Source organism: Opisthocomus hoazin, chromosome 2 (assembly GCF_030867145.1).
Source record: "Opisthocomus hoazin isolate bOpiHoa1 chromosome 2, bOpiHoa1.hap1, whole genome shotgun sequence".
Taxonomy (NCBI): Eukaryota; Metazoa; Chordata; class Aves; order Opisthocomiformes; family Opisthocomidae; genus Opisthocomus; species Opisthocomus hoazin.
In genome coordinates, this window is record NC_134415.1 from 56,153,494 (window position 1) to 56,175,043 (window position 21,550).

At 40.3% G+C, this 21,550-nt stretch overlaps 1 protein-coding gene across 2 annotated transcripts; it reads right to left on the reverse strand.

The window, feature by feature from the left end:
• Positions 1-3,374: 3,374 nt before the first annotated feature.
• FBXO30 (F-box protein 30) lies at positions 3,375-20,813 on the reverse strand. Of its 2 annotated transcripts, XM_075413734.1 has the most exons (4): positions 20,648-20,813; positions 16,176-16,280; positions 7,145-9,239; positions 3,375-6,298 (listed from the first exon to the last, which is right to left on the reverse strand). In XM_075413734.1, the coding sequence occupies exons 3-4, from the start codon at positions 9,221-9,223 to the stop codon at positions 6,095-6,097; spliced, it is 2,283 nt and encodes a 760-aa protein (XP_075269849.1). In that variant the 5' UTR covers positions 9,224-9,239; positions 16,176-16,280; positions 20,648-20,813; the 3' UTR covers positions 3,375-6,094. The 2 variants fall into 2 exon arrangements, with proteins under 2 accessions (XP_075269849.1, XP_075269848.1); XM_075413733.1 differs by lacking the exon at positions 16,176-16,280.
• Between the last annotated feature and the right edge of the window lie 737 nt (positions 20,814-21,550).

Below are 21,550 nucleotides of genomic sequence, written 5' to 3' on the forward strand. Positions count from 1 at the left end.
CACCTGTAAAAGCCCAGAGATTTTTTTCAGCTATTTACATACTTGAACTAGTCAAAAACAGTAACAAACATCTGAATGATAATATTAGCAAATCCTGTATCATTTAAGCTTCACTCAAAGATCAGAAGGACACTAATAAGGTGACACTGCCCATCACACAGCTTTTGTAAATACATTTTGTTTTTCATTAAAGTGATGCACTTTCTTATCTACATGTAGTAGATTTCATTTAAACAAAAATACAGAAATTGAGTTTTCTATTTACTTGCCAGGCTCTCCTATAAACATTAATGAACATGGTTTATATACAGAAACTAGACAGAAATCCATCAGCGAGAATTTTTCTGGTTGTTGGCATGGATTTATTTGGTGGAGGGGTTTTTTGTTTGTTGGTTTTGTTTTTTAACCTTTACCATAAGTGCTTCTGCATTTATCCAAAATGGCATCAGCTGAAAAATACAAGTTTCAACTCCAGTTAACTGAAGTCCAAAGTCACAGGTCACTTAGACTGAACCCATTTCACCACAAAATACAGAAGCAATTGTGTTGTGTGCAATCCCATCTGCTGAGAAGTTAAGTAGTACTGCACTGTTAAATCAAGAACACCCTACTCGTCTGCATATCAAAAACTATGTGCACAGTGAGATGCCATATAAAGCTCTTCTTGCTTAGAAGTAAAGCCACCTTGCTTAGGCTACAAGGCATCCACTCACCCCCTAACTCTTGAAACACACAATGACACGAACTCCACAGACAGCTGATGCTCATAAATAGCTGCCACAGTTCCTAACAGTCATATTTTACCTTAACCAAGGCTCAAACCTCATTAAGAAGCATGTTATTTCCTGTCTGCTGCAAAGGCCTCCAGAATTACGTGTGGAACACAACCATATAATTACAATACTAGAGAGTACACAATATTAGAAGATTACACAATATGTAACAATCAAACATTAACACTTCTGAACAAAGTCCAGCACATATTCATGCCAGGTCGTTGACTGTTCATTTGCTAACCAGTCACATAATCAGATTAGTTTTGTTCTGCAGCCTACCCCTTTGTTGGGATGTTCATGTGAAAATACTAATGCAACCCATCTTTCATCTTGCTAGCAGAATTCTCTACATTTAAATCACAATAAGCTTGAAGATAGCTCTTTTGTTATATGCTTGAAAACATAGCTTGGGGGGGGAAAAGCAAATCTTAGATGAAAAGAATACATTACAATCTACTTTTTCTATTCCATTTTTTAATATTCTCAGTTTGATACTGTGTTATGACACTGTCAAACACAATTTTGTAATTGCAACGTTTCCTGCTACTTTTCTGCAGTTCATCCATTTCATGATTTAAGATAAATAAACAAATGTCAGCACAGTTTAGGATGAAACTAAGCACCAGAACACTGAAGTATCCTCAAGGCAGAATCACATTTTTCTGACTGATTTTACAAATCTAGCCTTCTGTGAATTAATACCTCATGAAATTCTATGATTTTTCCTATATTTTTCAGCTAAAATCATACATGCTTATTTTGTGTACGTTTTTCTACTACTTGAGGCTATAACCAGTCTGCATACATACTACTGCATATGTTGCAGAATTTGGTTTGTCAAAACGGCTGTGGTATGGACTTTTGCTGTCACATTTCATAGTGCATCTAATGATGATTGATAATGTTTTCTTAGCTACCAGTCTATTAGCAAGCTATAGTGAATGCTATTAGTCATCTTATTTTGCTCCTTGCATTCCGTAACACATTTTTGTTCCCTTTTTCTGGCAAATACTGATGGAAACCAAGCAGATGAATTCTCCGTATCCGAAGGACCTTATTTTTCCATCATTCTTACCCAGTATTGCCTCCGACACCACCAGCATGTAGAACCTACACTGAATACATATCTTCCATTCCATTGATTGCATTCAACCTAATACTTGATTCAGGAATACAGCCAGTACTCGGAGACACTTCACAATTAAAGCACACTAGAGCTCAGAGCTGCAAGGTAACTCCTGCTATCATGGAAAGACTGATAAATCATCAGTAAAACACAGCTGCAGTATGCACAAGTCCGAAACTCGCAGCATTCTCACAGACAGTCCCTCAGAAGAGTCTCTGTGCTGGGACTGGATGCCTTCTCCATTCATTTTTCCTCTCCAGTTTGGATTGCTGGTACAATATTCACCACGTACCAAACAGCCACACAATGAGAATTCCATTCTTCAAACTGTCTCTGCTTTACATGCCATAACTTTTTAGAAACAATATCTGAATGCTATTTTTTCCTCAGTGCTATAAACAAGCACAAAATTTTGCTCATCTGAAGATGATCAAAGATGCCTTGAATACACATTCTGACTTGAAGAATTTAAATCAGCTTTCTGATATAACAGCAAGCATCAAATTCTCCACTGAACTTCAATCTCATTTTAGGAAAGTACATTCAGAAGATAAGAGCCTACCAAAGATAGTTTTAGCAGTAGCATTCTAAGAAAAACAAGCTAAAACATACAGGCAAATCCTCTAGAATACTTTAAGCATCGAGAAAGTTAAAGTGAGACCAAAAGTATTTCATTACACAGCAGAATATCTAATCCACTTACGGAGAGAGAAAAACAAAAGGCTAATGTGGCCTGTTTGAAAAGTAAAATAGCCACAAGTTTGTAATGGCTGAAATGAAACCATGAGTCACACCACGTTACTTGACAGTTTAGATTAATTTATTATCAGATTTATGTAATATAGGTACATTTTTATTTGTAAAGACTGTTAGCATACTCATATTAGCATATGGCAGTGCAAAAGGTCAATATCTGGGCAGAGTCTTCTATTCCAATGAGGTATTGTTTATGTTTTGCCATTCCACAGTCTAAACTACAAATACTATCTAAAAACCACCCTAAATTTTTGCTTCTGTACCATTTTAAGCAACTTTCTACAGAAAACTTTACTCATGAGACAATACATTGAAAATGTTCTTCACAAACCAGTAGCATGTGTATCATGTTGATCTGATAATCTTTCCAATTTATTATTCAGAAAAAAATATTACAACAAACCTACAAGGTACAATGAGTCTTCAATGTATGTAGTTAAATCTAATTGTGGAAGGAAATCTGTGCTGCATAATAGGCCAAAGCAATAGAAATGGGTGTAGAGTCTAAAAAGGAATGACTGAAATCTTCATAATGAAGTAATGTGAACACATATTAATCAGTTCCAAATTATGCACTGTTTAAATGTTTGTAAACAGATTCATTTATGTAACTGGATCTTTTGAGTACTTACTGGAATCCTATACGCAGACATTGAGCGCCATGTTTGAACAATGGAAGACTGGTGAGAAGCTTTACAAAAAAAGTACAAACATACTAAAAGAGAAACTCCAAAAGTTTTATTAGGATTTCAACAGACATTGCAAAAAAAAATTGCATAATGATTGAAAACATAACATTTTAAACAAAGTAGCAATGTGGTATCAAGTAAAAGAAAGACGAACAGCTGTCTATGTATGCTGTAAGGAAGATGTACCAGGAAAGGGATACGACAGTTTTAAAATTCAAGGGCAAATGTGAACAAGCCACATTTTGATAGACTGACTATACACCATAGATGTTTTACAAACTGCATAGCAGTGTATAAAAAAAAAGTTTTATCCTAACTATATTGTATTCCTGCACTTGGAGCAGTTTACAAGGCAGAGATTTTGTTTACAACATTGATATTTTAATAGCTCTGGATTCTCATAAAAAATAAACTAATTTAACAGAAAAGCCTGTATCTACATTTGAAAACAAAAGTGCATGTATTGAGAAATAGTGTTATTTCTTAAGAAGAACACTGAGTACTTAAAAAAGTTCATTTTAATAGATCAACAACTGATGACACTTTAGAAGCAGATCTGCACTGTGCTACAAGCGAAATTCTACCAACACCAGCTCCTCTGAATACCCTCTTTTCCTAAGTGACCGAGACACGTGCCTGCCTACCATACTTCTCAGGGTTCCGGGTAGTTACAAAGAATGCCGAGTACCAAAACCACCACACTGCTGACTAAAAAATACCAGTAACAAAACAGCTGTTTTAAAGTAGATTTAGCCATAAATGCAACCATAAACTCCTCAACATTCAGGATCCTTCAAGTCACACAACTACTTTTAAACACTGGACAGCAGCAGCAAGGAGCCATTAGAGCTAAAAGGCGAGAACTGATGAAAGTCTGTCTCCTGCCTTGTACTGAAGAATTTGTGGGTAATAAGCATTTCAATACATTCAGAGGACAGGGCGGGGATGGGGGAGGAGGTGTTGAAATCCCTACCTAAAACCCAGTCAGTATAGTCAGATTCATATGTGAATCTAGATTCACCTTTCCACGTAACTGTGGTAACAGCAAAGAGTTACTCCAAATATTGCTAACTTCTGTAGAGGGTTTACTCTTTTCCTCTCTCCAAAAGAAAAAGTGTGGAAAAAGAACATGTACTTTGAAGATCCAGGCAGAACTTCTGTTTGAGCTCTTGTAATTTCAACTCATGGCACTGAAGAACTAGATTTAATTTTTTTCTGGGCACCTGTAGCACTCTGGATAGAAAAAGGCAGTGAACGTTTAGCTGGGCTGGACCCAGAATGGGAAATGCACAGACACCAAAGTTGTGAACTGCAGCCAGACTAGCCATAAACAAGTGTCCAGTACAGAAATTACGAGTAATAAATTCAGCCATTTTTGTAAACATCTCCTTACTAATCTCTTATTTTTTCCTATAATGGAAATATGTACTGTATTTCTTTGTTCCAAGCTCTGGTCTGTTTTTGTTTTAGCTTTGTGGCACAGTTGCTAAGTGCAACAGGCTAGAGACACCAACATTAATACAAACAAGTTGGAAAGTCAATTCAAGTTATTACAGTTTTGTTATACCAGGCCATTCTTTATAGCATGTATTCTCTGTTCACAAATGCATTGTAAGATCTTTTATTATGGAAGACTGGAAGCAACTTGGAGCTGTTCATTTAACAGGTGTGATTGAACACACATTTCTGATATGCCTTATGCAACTAACAAATCATGTCTCATCTTATGAAGATGATACATTTGCTATACATACCAGTAATTTAAAATGCTCCTCAAAACAGCAGCATTTTTATAGACAAATTAACAGAAAAGGAGACAATACATCTCACAATACCAGAAAACAAGTAAAGCCCTTTCATTAGCTGCATTATAAATTCGTAACTGTTCATCACATACTTTCAATTTCTGACTGCTCAAGCAATTTAACCCTCGGCCAACTGCAGGACAAGGAAAAACATTTTAAACATTTTATATCGATGTCATTGTAGGTGCAAGAGTAAAAACTAGTATACCATGTTTTTAGCTCTAAAAGTTTTGCTCCCAAAAGTGAAATAACCATTAAGAGTTCAGACAAAAAATAATCATTGTTGACATGTGAAAAGAAAGTTGTACTAAAAATTAAGATGCTGTAAATCTGAGTTCACTTAGATCACTCCTAAAAAAATTTTTTTAAAAAAAAGCTGATCCTAGATCACCTGTTAACTAGGAAGAGCACTAGAACACTGATTTCATGAGAAAAGATGCACTTAAAAACCTGTGTTTGAGATATCTACTATAAAGTTTGGAACTCTTATTTTTCAAATATTTGGACTATAATTTGTTAAAAAAAAAAAAAGACCAAATACAGCAAGTACATTTAGTCGGGATTTTGTCTCACTACAATTCAGTGTTTTCTATCTAAATGTGCATACCATTTGGAGGCCATTTTTGAAATGTTAGCAGTCAACAGCAACATGGGCACCAGTGAATCAGAAAACACACCTTAGCATTTTGTTCTTAAATTATATAAGTTAGATAAAACTACCCTGTCCAGCAAGTTCTGAATTTTTCAAACGTTAAGGCAACTTTCATTACTTTCCAGCTAAACAGTATTATAAAAAATAAATGTCACTTCAAACCTTATATACACAGTGACAGAATAGATTTAGCTAGAAAGTATCTTTAGTACATTAATAAAGTGTCACGTAATATTACCGAGGTTATATTAGGTGCTTGAGTGTATGTGCAATTGGAGTGGTTGCAATATTTAAAGTACTGGTTTCAAAACAGAGCGCAGTGAACGTCCTTCTTTAGTGAGTTCTCGTGTTACACACATACATGGCAGCGGAACAGCCTCCTCTCTTCTCTCTACAGCATTATAGCTACATTTCTTCAAGTGGTCAGCCATGCTTACGATGTCAGCAAACTTCCACTCATTCACAGTACAGAAGGCCGTACTGAAGCGCCAAACCTAGAAAATAAGTTGCACTTAGGCTCAAAATGTTTTAAGATACCTGAACTCAGAGCAGGAAATTAAATGTTTGTGCTAGAAATCTTTCAGGCAATGTTTTGTGTCTACTATAAATCATACTAACAATCAATGTAACAAAAACATACAGTGCTAAATTTTGTATAGTCAGTCCCAGGCTGATTCAGACTCCAGGTCAACTCTGAACACTGGGAAGAGAGGTAGGCAATACTTTTTGCACCTACAAAGTAGACGAAGTATTGCATAACCAGTCCACAATGATTTATTTCTGAAATTATCAGCTCCTGCAATTCCAAATGATTGCTGCAGATACTCTGCAGTTTAGACGGGGAATGGTGAAAACGGTACCATACAAAGGTCACCCAAAGGTTTTAAGAATTCTTAACGTACTTAAGGCACTCAATATCACGGCAATGGATAGGATCTCAACAGATGAGCAAAAATTAAAATTGCTGTAAACAGTATAAAGGCAAGAAAAGCAAACTTTGTATGCAACCTTCCCAATTTCATGGACCATTGATATTAAAGAAAATGATGAAGTAATTATTCAATATTTTAAAATCTTGGGAAAATCAGAGGATAATTTATTTACATCAGGTAAAAACTATATAGACATTACTTCGACTTCTACTTCAAGTGTGGAGGAGACAACCAACCTGCTAGCAATTTTCACTAATTGCTGTTCTACGTGACAATCTGTTTCTTGAAGGGATATTATATCAAAAAACAGTAATAACAATAATGATCAGGGAAAATATTAAGGGAAAAAACAGAGACATGACCAATTTAATACTTTCCCTTTCACCTTCAAAGTAAAAAACAACTTACCTTTTCTTTTATCTGCCAAGAACCACCTCCATCCGGGTACTTTTTCTTCTCCCAAAGCAGTATTACCATTCCACGTGCTTGGAGCAAGCTTCCACACACATCTCTCATTAAACGTGACACTCTTGAAAGCTGACATAAACTAAAGCCATCTAGAAAACTGGCAATGTGCTGCAGAACCTCAAAAGGTAGACTACTCAGATGGTCATTGTGTAGTCCAATCAAGCAGCTTTTTGCTGGTTCTACTAATACTGTGGATATACAAGGTTGAACCCCAAATGACCGTAAGTGGCGGTCATGAATAATTTTTGCCCCTTGTGTTGAAGGACAAAACCTTCGCTGAGAATATGTACACCCATAATATGCCAAAGGACACCTCTGCTCCATCCAGCCATTAAGGCCAGCATGAATGTCACCATGCACATTCTTAAAATGCGACGAGAATTCATTCCTCCTAAACAACTGTCCACAAACAAATGTAAACATTGAACGCTGTTTTGTCTGGTATCTAGCCACATATTCCAATACCAAATCCAGTCCAAGGGTCTGGAATGGACTTGGATTTGAGAGCTGTGGGTTGGCATGATCACATGCAGAAGCTGAAGCTATTTCCCCCACCATTGTATTTGTGGCCAATATAGCAGATGGGAGAGAAAATGTTTGGGTCCCAAAGTCAACGTGATACACATCGACAGTGCGACTTTCTGATATCCCCCTACCTCCGGGAGAGTCTCCTAGGCAAAACAACAGAGCTGCAGTGATTAGATCAATCCCCTGGAGACCCATAGGATCTTCCGTTATCTCCAAATCTGATGTATCAACAGCTTTGTCTTCTTTTGGTGTAGACCAATAGTGGTTAACAAGGAATTTGTATGATCGATGCCGTAAAAGTGAAAATGCATCTACGTTTCTCAATCTTTCTTGCTCCGCTTGTCTCTCTAACATTTCTTCTTCGTTAGCATTATGGTGAAGTAGTGCATGATTAACATTGCCATTAACTAAGTGATCAGCTGATATTACTTCTTTAAGTTGTGCTGTTACAGGGAAGGAGCTGCAAGACTGCAATGCTTCATGGTCATGAGATGCAGTACATTCACCATTTGCTACACCGGATGGTTTTGAATTAGATACACCAAGATCTTCACTCTGGTCCAACACCTTCGAACGTTCACTTTCTACATGGAAGCCATTACACAAAAGTGAGGAGTTACTGAGGTTTAGATTCAAGTCATGTTTTTGCACTGCGTCATAACAAATATCACAAGAACCATTTTTCTCCGTTTGTGAATCCTGACTTGGGCTACCAAAGTTAATTCCCCCAACTGCTCCTATGTTCTCTTCATCTGGATATTCATGGTCAGACTTTTTATCCTGACTAATGCCATTAGAAGCTTGTTCTTTAATTTCAGTATCTTCTTTCATTTCACGTGGTGAAATGCAGAGCCTTGAACTTAACATATTAATGTCCCTTGTAGCAGTGTTCAGGATGTCCAAAGCAGCAGCTAAACTCCTCGTTGTTTCTACAGTAGCTTGATAAAGTGCACCATAGGACTCTTCATCTACTGGCATCAAACCATTTGAATGCACTGTATCTGGGGCACTTGATTTGACAGGGGTTTGTTCTCTGGATTCTGGTATTTGATCACCTCCTTTTGACATCATTGTTGCTACTTTAAGCGATTCTAATAACATGCGCTGGTCTTGAAGGGCCAAAGCCATATCTAGCTGCTCCACTTCATCAACATCTCTACTCAAATTTTCGTAAGATTTTCGGTCTGCGTAACTGACTGGCCATCTATTCCACTCCATGGTACAACATACCACACTTGCAGGACAAACTTCTAGATGATCAGCAATTTTATTTCGGGCTACTATGAAGGGACATCCAAAGCCACTATTCAAACAAGGCACTCTTTCAAGTGGACATAACATGCGATGTTCCTCAGCTTTACATGAGTGAAAAACTGCTCCGCAAACCAGCGGGCATCCAATTAAATCACAGGAAATGCCAGGTTCTGGTCTGGTCATACAACGACGGCTGACACAGTTCACACAGTGTAAATGTTGCTGATGCTCCTCCATGACTGTAAATCCAATTCTGAGTGAAGAGAAAGGAGACAAAAGCATAGAATATTAAATCAATGTTGTCAATATTTACTAACAGTTATTTGCAGTTTTGCATCCTCTTTGTGTACAGAGAGATACATGTTACCACAATGTGAAATGATCAGTAGCCATTTTAAGAGAACAAGTATGTGACATTTTATCACAAAGAAAATAAAAGATACATGTTTGTATCAGAGTTCAAGACACAGTCTATGTATTTATTCACCAGGCATAATATATATAACTTAGGTATAAAATATTATATAATCCTTCCCTCTGGAATAGTTCCTTTCCCCTGCCTATTGCAAATAGATGATTCAATGAAAAACAAAGCATGATCATAGACTATGACCTACTACCTAAAATCATAAACTATATAACTCTACAGAGTAGGGAGATGAAATAAAGGAAGCCAGATTCATCCTCATCTCCAGTTCTCTAAATTAAACAGAGGCAGCCTATTCCCTGGGCTGCTTGATACCACTCAAGTCTCTGACACCCTCTTCACACAGTTGTTTCAGGCAGTCTGCAGCCCTCAGCGTGTAACTCAATCCTGTCGTGTCCCATTCTCTGCCCCTCCATGCCTCTGACAGACAGCAGTCCTTTGCAACAACTCTTCACTATTCTTTTTTTCTTCACCTGTAGCCTATGGCTCCTACCTTATAGTAGTTGTTGCACAAGGGTAGCAATTATATTACACATTAAATAAGTCCTTTTATTTCACTGACAACTTATACATAAAACTTTCCTACCCAACATGGTCCTATCTCTACCTCCAGTTCAACCCACAAAGGGTAATTTTTTTAATGCATCCTATGGCCATCCTGGTTACAATACCAGCAGTTCAAAGTGTAATGGCAACACAACAACTTTACATAACAAGGCCAAACAGCAACAAAAAGTCAAATAAAATTCATTGCATAATCTCTTATAACACTCTGACACAAACAAAAAATTCAATTTTTTGTTGTGGTATGGATAAAAAAAGAAAAAGAAAAAAAAAAAAAAGAGAGTAACCTTTGCGCCTTTGTACCATACGTTGAGACGCGTTGGAATTGCTCACTGGCTGGAGTGCAGGCCCACACAAGTGACCAAGCTCTCCTCTATGCTCTAACAAACTCCTCCTCAGAAGTGATACCACTAGGGATTACAGTTCAGAGATATCAGAGAATGACTTGCACTGTCAGATCTCAAAATACTGTGTCAAAAATACATTGCTCAGTTCCATTCACTCCCCATCCTCCAGCAATTTTCTTGAAAAATAAAATGCTTACAGAAATTAAGATTAATAGAAATCGTTCCTTATTTTATTCTACTAGCTAACCAGTGCTCTCATGCATTTTCTTCAGACTAAACACTTCAGTTTGAATGCATTAAAACTTCTTAAATTAAAAATATTCTAAACTGTAAAAATAAAACTGAACCTTTTGTTCCAACTGAAGGTAAGAGGAAACAAAACAGCCTTTTAGACACTCCATTTTAAATTATTTAAAGCATTTAAATAGAAATCTATGTAACACTTCACTCATATTCTTTCAGCGCTTTGAAATTCATGCCAACTTTAAGCAGCAATCAGTCCTCATCCCCCCATCCCTCGTAATCTGGATAACTCAAATATTTTAGCCACCCACTCTCCTGAACACTTCTAACAAAGAAGCATATGTGCTACACTTAGCAGGCAAAACACAGATAAATTTTCTCCACCATACCTTAGTATTTATATACTGAGTAACAAGTAAGTTTCAAATAAATTATCAAGCGCATCAGTCATGGAACTCAGTGACTGACTCGTTAAATATTTTAGGAAACCCTTCTGGCACACAACCTGCTTTCAACTTGCGTATTAAGTCAGACAGCATCTACTGCAAAGAGCTAAAACACGCTCAGTAAAGAACTGAAAAGAGAAAAAGATTTGACTTCTCCGAGACGTTTTAGTTCTTCTAGCAAAGCCTTCTCTAAGTAATTCCTGCCAAATACAGCAGCCTACCTGTTGCTAGACTAAAGAAAACGTCAGTTTTGCATCAGTTTTTCTCAAGTCAACAGGTAAGCAGAGATCAACAGCAAGCTCTCAGGATATATGTGTATTTTAAAGTGCTTAACATAAAACGGAAACAGTCCTGAAAAAGACAATTGCTAGTTTTTAATGCAAGGGCCAACACAGAGCTCAGTCCTTGCTTCATGTATCTAAACACATTCCTGCTCCCATAAAACAAGCAGTCAGGCTTAATTTAATCAGTTACCCACAATTATGCTTAAAAAATAATAATAAAAAACCAGTTTACCTACTTTGCAAAAAGCTATGCACCCTGCCCACTTTAAGATGGCCAGAAGTGAGCCACTCGCAGAGCAGAGGGCAGGTGTGTTAGCTAGCACACACTGCTAAGCTAGTGCTGTTCCATTGCTTCCAGGCCAAAGCTGGCCCACAGGCAGACAGCTCAGAACACAGTCAAACTGAGCTCGTGTTTGCCTGCACCATTTGTATAGACATATCCTAAATTAGTCAACCATCATTAAATACTGTCTTTAAATAGCCTATGTGAGCTTACACAGAAGAACATTCTATTAAGACAGTAAAACATCCACCTCCCTAGCACACTATCTCGGTCTTTACAAGTCAGACTGTGAAACTCGAGTTGCTTGATGATACTGGCTCTTCTCAGGCTCCTGGATTCCTTTCACACATAAGCTAATATTCATCAAAACTTAGTGATTTCATACAAGCAAATGAAATTTTGAAGCATGTAAGAAGGAGACGAAACCTGGTGAAAACATCAAATATCACTAACAGACAGTATACGAAAACCAGAGCAGACACTAAAATACCATGTTTTGCCAATAGGCAGATGCTAATTTAGCTCTGTAACAGATGCTTGCAATTCTTTTTATAAAGAAGCAGTTACGCATGCAATCAAATAGCTCAAGTAACCTATTATCTCAGTTTCCATAAATTAGAATTTTATTAGTCACTAAAAAGTTTTATATTAATTGTCATTTCTCTTAAAATTCAAATCCTTTGGCTCCTTAACTAAATATATAATTTAAAATCTCCTTGGGCATCAGCAGACCATCAGCAGGACATAAGCTAAAATTCTGTGTCCTGCTTACAAGCCTTAACTTCACAGCATCTGCTGCAGAACTTCAATCAGAATATCGTATTTTATTTATAGCTTACTACAAAGTCCTTTCATATATACTGAATGTCCTTTTTCTGCATTTTTAACTGAAATACCTGGGCTTTACACTCAACAACTGTTTTGGGCGGTCATGAGTTCGTGGACCGTTTAAACTAGTTAAAGCTTTTGATATAATTCAATTATGAAATTGCAAAGTAGGTCCAAAGGCAAAAAAACAAATGACCCTATCAAACTAGTGAAATAAATGGCTAAGACCTCAAGAATTAGCACATTCATTACCCAACAAATGGTCACGACTCGCTCCATTTTGTAAGCTAACCTTGTAAACCACAGAACTTAGCATCTCTTTGATTCATTAAGATCATCCACATATGAATCATTTTCCTTTGAAGAACCATAACAAATACATCACTAGTATTACATTGAGAACAGGAACCACCCTCTTCCCAAACATTGCCTTTTAAAGGGAAAAAATGTTGGGTAAAGGGGAGATAAAGAAAATTCTTGTTGGAGGTAACAAATTGTTCTCATTTACTCTGATACAGAAAATTAAAAGGGCTAGAAAAGAGTGTCATTGCCAACCTGAAGCAGTAATATTTGCAGCATTTATATCCCATTGTGTTCCTTGCCACAATTTGGTGGGAAGACAGAGTGACAGATCAATGACTACAGCAAGAATGAACAGCTGTCCTTTTCTGATAGTGTAGTGTCAGCAACTAGTTTCAGTTCACATGAGATGCTTAAGTACACACACTTGACTGTTACTAGCAGAGAAACCTAAAAATACATCCTGTTCCAGTGAGGTGACCACTGCTCTCAGAATCTGTGCAATCACTTGATGTTATTGTACATACTATACAGTCAGCTGACCAAATCAGCCAGAACATGCTTTGAAAATCTGTCATAATTAAAAGGATTAAAATTCCAGCTGCTACAGCCACATGATTTTCAGTTGCTGTTGTAACACAAACATTAAAATAGCATAATAAGGGTTTCAAAGAGTTACCACACAATACTTCAGCAGCAAGTGAGAGGTCTCACTGTCTTCTACACCACAAAGTACAAGGAGCTGTACTTAGTATCACCAACGCTAAGTCACTTGCTTACTCTCCACTATGTGAATTCTTCAGTGCCAATAAGATAGGAAATCATAGCAACTATTACTGGTGTTGGAAGCCTCCACTACTCAGTTACCTTTTATTCACCAAACCTATAAAGCTCAACTGTCTTTGAGACTCTTCCCTCTATCAAATTTGGTTAAATAGGCCAACAGGTTCTTAGATTACTGGTTCAAGGAAGCAGAACAATAGAGAGACACAAGCCGTACTACAGGTTAAACTCCCAGGAGCATCCAAATCCACCCACAAGCAGCCACTTGTATGCAAGCCATTCAAAAATTCCCTTTTGTTTTGGAGATTGTAGAGGAGGCTGCCATATTGCTGAATCTGCCATCTTTTACCCAGGTCTCTGGCTAAAAGAGTGGCTAAGAAGTCTGGTAAGATGTAGAAACTTTCAGAGAGGAAATGGACAAGTGAGAGAGTTAAGTGATAGGTGGTTAAAAAAAAAGGGCAAGGAAAAATAGGACAAGAGGTAGGGAGCAGTATTTAAAAAAAAAAAAAAAAAAAGGAAAAAAACCAAAAGAACTTTAGAATGCCAGAATAGAATTGGTAGTACTACAGATAATTATTGAACAAGGTATTTTACTTTTCTATATCTTACCACGCATGGGAGAATAACTATAATTCACCCTCACTAACAGGTCTAACTATCAAATGCTTTAAACAAGCCTTGTAGTCTTCCAGAAGATAAGCTTTCCTTGTCTTGTCATCCCGATCCTGCACAAAAAGTATAAAAATTTTTGTATCTAAACCCCAACACCTCAGTCTATTACTACAATAGCATGGCCGCATTAACTTTCTATGTTATGCATGTTCTGCTCCTCTTTCGGGTTTGTGGTTGGTGGTGTTTGGGTTGGTTGGTTTGAGGTCTTTTTTATCAGTTTTCAAATAACCCCTAAAAAAAATGAACTGGAGGTTCAGCAAGATGTCTTCGACACCATTTCAACTGAAGGACGGCAAATGCCACCGTTAGTTGCCACCCCTGCTTGGGATGAGCAACAAAAGGCAGCTCTAACTCTACTCTTCAAGACTCCACAAAGTCTAAGGTTAAACAGCCCCATCCTGAGGCTTCTCCAAAGCCAGTGGAGTCATTGTCCTCATACTAGGTAGCTGGGTACCTCAAATTCTGCTTAAATGTCTCTCCATAACATTGGGAAGGCAGGAAATAGGGACATACAGCAAAATTAATCAAACGCTACACTAACTTCCAACTACTCTTTAAAATGGTACACTCAGAAGAACAACAAATAACATAACAAACTGCTAGCTATTAACGTGAATAAAATGACTCAGATGTGACAAATTTAAAGGTATGTACTTCAGTCGCAGAGGTCAGAGAGTAGTACCTGTGGCCATATTTTAATATCTTACATACCAGGCAACTGTTCTTTTTTATACAGTTTTTCTGATTTCAGAGAGAGATTCCCGACAGGAACTTTATGAAGCCTTACATTTCTTCAAGGTAGTTTACATCACACATACTTTTAGGAAGTGGAATCCTTTCAGATGCCACACAAAATCTCAACCCTACAGGATACAAATTACCACCCCCCCCCGCCCAACTTCAGCAGGACAACCCCAGCTTCTGCTACAACTAGGCAGATCACACAAGTTAAAACTGCATTCAAAACATTTAGATAGACGAGTTTTCACTGCATTCTCAAACGTAAATTCATCCATAACAAAGAAGAGAGCATCTTCTCTGCCCAACAGTGACTGCACATATTGGACATACTAGAATGAGTCTACATAACTTTTTTGTTAATCACTGAACACATGAGAAGGAGCTTCAATTACCAAAGTCCAAACTACCATACAAGTAGTATGCTACTTCTACCATTATCATCTGCAATTTACATGTATTACACAAAAGAGGCAGAAAAAGGTCAGGCTCAAAATATGGCTTCTTACTGACAGAAGAAAACCTCAAGAGAGATACATACTTCTGGAAAGATACTAGTTTTATCAGTGATCTAGCATGGAAGGAGTATGTACTAACTGCTTTCTGAAGCATAAATTAAAGTTATCCACCTTCCTCAAAACCAAACCAAACTAAAAAAAAAAGAAACTTGTAACTACAGCAAAAATAGTGAGCATTAGAATTATAAGGAATTGCAACTTCTTTATGTCAACCTTATAAAGAAAAGCTTTTCCATGTCTACCCATGCCCCAAACATCCTATTACAGGAGCTGACCTGTATTTTGCATTCTTTTGAGTAACACTTTAGGAGTTCCTTTCTCTGTAGCAGTAAACCATCTTCCTCCCATTCAGAGCATTCAGTGAGATATTTCCTCCAAAACATATTTTTGGAGCCAAAAAAAATAGAATTCAACAAGAAAATGACCCAGAGTGAAACACTGCTTCGACTGAAGTGGACCCTCCACTGATGCCCCGCGTGTCTGGCTTTGTTCCCTTTCAGAACAGAAGCTCTAATGGAATGACAGAACACTTTCTTCTATCACTACCCAACTCTATGAGTGTTAAAAATCAAAACTACAAGGCTTTTCCTTAGAGTACTTTTGTGACAGATCTGCCATGCATTCTTGTCTTCTTGACACATTCCCCAAAGAAGAAACCCAAAGGCCTCAATGTGCCTTCGGCCACACACTGACACAGGACAATCACACCAGGAACAGATATGCTTGCTGCATGGCTCAGGCACAAAAGCACTCTACCTGTTGAGATGGTGACAGGGCAGAATCAGCTAGAGAGGCAGTAGATTTCATGTGTAAAGCACTTCTGAACTTGAACTCAGTGCGACTCCTCAACTGCTGCAGACTCTGCAAGAAATGAGATCAGAAGTAAGGTTTCATTTCAGGTGTACAGATTGCTTTCAGTATGTACAATCCTCTGGAAAGGTCATGTGCTTACACTATCTGGAGCTACAAACGCTGAAATATTTTGCAGGCTTTACGGAAAAACAAACAAGTTTTTAACAGACTTTGCAAGCATAATTTAAGTTCTGTCATTTTAGCTTGTTGCTAGCTGTCAGCCACACTAGATAGCTACCTATTTATATTTAAGGCTAGAAGAGATTATTAAAATTTATTCCTCTCACCTACTTCATGTAATTGTTTGATTTGGCCCACCAGAAACCACTCAAGGGAAAAAAAAAACAAGCTTCAGTTAAAGGCTGCAACAGCTGGAGAACTAAGTTTGATTATTTCACAAACTGTATTTTAGTCTAGCTAAAATTTGTCCAGCTTCAGTCTTCAGACATGACAACTTATTAAGCATTCTCTTAATATTAAAAAGCTCTTTACTATATCAAGCTGCTTCTGCTGTGTGTTCATATCCGTGGATTATCACCAAAAATTAACAGAGATGGAACCGAGGTGATATACCCAAAGGAACAATGATGTCTTTATCTCCAGATGTTGTTTCACAAATCCTTCACAAAACCAGAAGACAATATAAGCCATTTCTTAGAAACCACAAACAGAACTACTGGAAAAAATTCTATATTCTATATTACAGTAGGTAGTTTTAGCCACCCAAAAGAAGCCAAAAATAAATCCTCCTTCTTACATAATACTTCAATTCATATATGTTCCCGCAGAATTCGTGACCTCTGTTTACAAAGATCAGGCCAAAAAACTTGTCAATATACTGTTTCAGGTCTTACTACACAAGTTTAACCAGTTCCCATAGCAAAATAAGAAAACAACTTTAAAGTAAATGGAACATGAACACAACTGCTCTCCAAGATCCCAGACTGAAATGCGGTTGTAATGTACTCTGTACATATAAGGTTATTTTTTTTTCTACTAATATACACCCTGGTTAGTAGAAGACGGCCTGACCACTGTATAGCAAAAGTACATAGTACACACAAAAAATTTAACAGACTCCCACACACACACTGCACCAGATAATACTAAAGTAGAAAATGCAGAGTTTGTCCTAAAATATTTTGAAAAATTAAAAGTAGAACAAAAAGAACAGGAGAACAAGAATAGAGACAATACTAACAAATTTAACCTCTTCATTTTCAGGTATTTCACTTTCTTACCAAATGAAAGACTTTTTTGCAGCACCTGTTAGGCTTTTCCCCCTTCCAAGCTGCTTGGTTTTACAACCAATGAAAACAGGAAAAAAATACCCATTTTTAAAACACTACTTTCTAAACAAAAATTCACCTGTCTCAAATAGTTGATGACACTAAGCTGGGAATATATCTCATAATGATATGAGCTGGGAATATGTCTCATAATGAGCATGCTACACCAGCTCTTTCAGTATGTTTTTAACTTGAATGAAGAACTGGAAAACTCAAAAGATCTGCACTACACTTTTGTGCAGGGTTTTTCGGACATACAATGAGTCATCAATTTCTGATCTCTAATATCATTTAGACTGCCTTTTCCAAATGTCAACAGGCTTGATGCTATTACTTTTTCCCCAAAGACTGCAGCTGAACATTCCCATCCAAACACACTCCATCGCCAATGACAATAGTGACTCAGCTAAAACAAGGTTTTTGTAAGAGCACTGCAACTACGCCAATAAAGCATGCTCCTAAAAAGATCCTATTTGCAGTGAATCTGTCACCCAAATTACTCTGTCGCACAGGACTGTTGGAAAACTACAGTTTCTACTACAGATGCTTCTAAACAGACAAATAAATACAAAGCTTCAACTTCAACAAACAAACTAAATACCACCCACCTTCCAGCACCTATGTAACCAAGTCTGAACCAGGTATCATTGCTCAGCCATCAACCTGAGCCACTACCTTAAGATTTACATAAAAAGCTGTAACTATGGCAATTAGAATTTTACCTCACCATGCCTCTCATTCTTAAGCTGTAAGTTTAAACCCATCAGGTTTTCAGTGTGATTTCTCATTAAGAGCTTAGATCAATGTTTGGCATTTGGTAAACAAAAGCAGAGTCTATTCAATTAGATGTTCCACAGACTGTAAGGGTTTGCAGGGTATTTTAGATTCAAGCAGCATTAACAGATTACAATAAAATTAAAACAAGACACGAAGTGTCACCTCAAAAACTATTAAAAACAGTAGCTTGCAAAGTATATCAGAATCTGGAGCTCCCCTGCGACTCTGGCCTGTTTTAGACCAGTTCATATTACAAAATTTTTTCAGTCTTTTTCCTTCATTCAATATTGAGACTAGATAGTGGCCAGGCACTCTGGAGAGCTTACACAGGATTTCCCCATAACCCTCAACAATGTAACTACTTGCTTATTTGTGGTCTGTTCAGGAATACTTACTCCTTATAAAATCTAACCATCTCACCAACAAATACTCAAGTTATCTTTATTCTTACTGTGCAGATAAGGAAACTGAATGAGAATTGTCACCAGTGTACAATGATCACCAGATAAATGATTCCCTGCTCCCATCTCTATACCACTGCATCTCATTGCCAGAGACAAACAGCATTTACCACATTTGAGACAGAGCTCACCAAAGAAATCAGGTCTATCAATATGAAGGCAATTTTATTTGTTACTTTTAGTTCAGTTGGACTGAATACAAAGCATAGGTTTGTTACAAAGCTGAAATCTACAGCAACTACAGGGGCTCACTAGAAGACTAATAGCCACGTGGTTTCTTCTTCAAAAGGTAGTACAAGACACTCTTTAGGACCTAGGTCAAAAACTTGGTTGTCCAAAACCATGCAGAAATCTTGCCCAGAAAGTTTCCAACCAGATATCAGTAAACTCAGCACTTCTTTTGCCCATTAGACTTCTAACATCAAAGTCGGAGGCAAGGGAAATACAATCCAAATTTAAGAAGTTAATTGAGTAAAAGAAGAATTTAGTGCAAAAAAAAAGAACACTCAAGCAGCAAACTAAAAACACTGCTTTTTGCATAGCCTTTGCCATTCTGCTGGGACTCTCCTGTTCTCTAACACCTTCTAACTTTGAAAAACAATGAGATGGAGACTTCACAAAAAGTCCCGGCTTGCAGTACAACCCCAATTCACCCTTTGATTAACCCTGACCACTACTGGAGAAATTACACACAGGTATTTGCATGCATACAGAGGGGAAGACGGATTAAAGCTGCCAGTGTATTTTTCAGTCTTCCAGGTACTTAACTTGTTCGCCCACCAAAGTTCTTTTAATAATATTTTTGTACTTTTGGGAGATTGGTGGAGGGGGGAAGATCATAAATAAGCGTAACCAACATCCTCATCAGCAGGGCTGCATGAACCTTAATCCTCCAGATCGCAGCACAAGCTAAGGTGTATTAGGTTAGCACGCAGCAGAAGGCAGCAGCTGCCCAGGGAAAGGACTTGACCGTCAAGAGGTACACACTGGTTCTAGAGAAAGCAGAGGGAGATCTCTCACCTGAAGTACGAGCACAAGCAAGGTGATGCTGCCGCTACAGCAGCACAGGCCCGGTTTTGGATTAGTACGCTAACACACACTTCTTTTGGCACATCGACAACGTAATCAGCAAAGGGGAAACAAGGATTATGAAAGGCTCCTCGGCCAAATCTGAGTAGAACTTCACGGAACAAAAGCAAGCCGTCTCCCTGGGGCACGCAGGGGACCTGCTGCCGACAGCAGCAGTGCTAGCACCGCTGGCAGAGAGGCCAGGCCGCACGGCCGCTGCCACCTCCCCAGGCGCTTCTGACCGCCGACCGGTGGGGCCACAGCGGTACCGACACGCAGCCTTCCTCACCCTCATACACCGGGGAGGGGGCTATCGCGACACCCCGGAGAGCGCCGACAGCACTGCGGGGCAAGAGGCGGCGGCTCCCGGTTGGGGGGGGGGGGGGGGACACGACACACGGACGGGGCGGCCGCTCTACGCGGCACGTTACCGCTGACACACCCGGCGCTGCGGGCCCTGCGGGAGCCGGGGGGGGGGGGCGGGCGGGGAGGAGCGGACACCGGCGACGCCCGCACACCGAACCCCCGCGACCCGGCCTCCTCCGGGGCTACGGGCGGCGCCGCCCCCGCCTCCCGGCCGGGACCTGTCAGGGACGGCGGGGAGCCGCGACCGAGCCGGCGCCGGGCACCGGCCGCGACTCCGGGTGCTCGCCCCCGGCCGGGTCGCCATTTGTTTACCACCCGGCTGCCGGGCAGCCGCCGCCGGCCAGGTGCGGGACGCAGCCCCGCCGGGGGCGCAGGCCCCGACTCGCCCCACCGGTCGCGGACAGCGGCGGCTCACCCGGTCCCCGTCACTCGGCAGGCAGGAGAGCGCGGAAGACTGCGTTGTGCCTCGGCCTTTCCCCCGCCGGGCTCTCGCCGCCCGCTTCGCCTCTCCCGGTCCGCTCCGGTCCGCTCCGGCCTGGCCGCGCCTCACCGCCCGCCGGGCTCCCGCGCGGCCCCGCCGCCTGCCGCGCCCCCAACGGCCGCGCGCGCCAGGGCAAGCGAGAGCGCGGGGCGGGGCGCGGGCCGCCCCCGGCGCCGGCGAGGGGCGGGGCAAGGGGCTGGGAGCGCGCGTGGCACGGCCTTTCTTCCCTGGCGGCTGCGCGTCTGCCTCGGCGGGGAGGGCGGGGTCACGGGGTGGAGTGCCCGGATGTGGCGTGCCGGCCAGTCTCGCCCGCGTGCATGCGCGGTGGCGGTAGCGGTTGGGGCGGGGGTTGTACGGCGGGAGTTTGCGGGGTCTGGCGGCGCTTGGGCCTGCCGTTGGCGTGGTGCGCGAGGGGCTGCGGCCTGGCCTGGCCTGCGAGGCCCTCGGTGGGCCCTGCGCTCTGCCCGCCGGCCTGGGAGCCAGCGGCGGCGGGGTTACCGCGTGTGAAGCTTCCCTGAGCCCGACTGGGCCGCAGGGCAAGGGCAGGGCAGGGGTCACAGCGAGCACAGCTGCTGCCTTGTGTCCAAACCACCCCCTCGGCTTTCCTAGGGCGCCGCGGCACTAGGCCTCGCTAAAGCCGTCACCCCAGCAACGTGTTTCCTGCCAGCCAGTTTGGAATGCGCCTTTTGGTGTTACTGGCAGTGCCTGTCTTAACACCTCTCTTCGTGCATGGCCACCCTGCAGGCTTCTACAGCGCTGAGCAAAATGTCTTGTTTTTTTTGCTAGGAACTTGAACTTGCTCCCAGGGGTGCCACATGTTGAGCGTGCCTTTGCAGG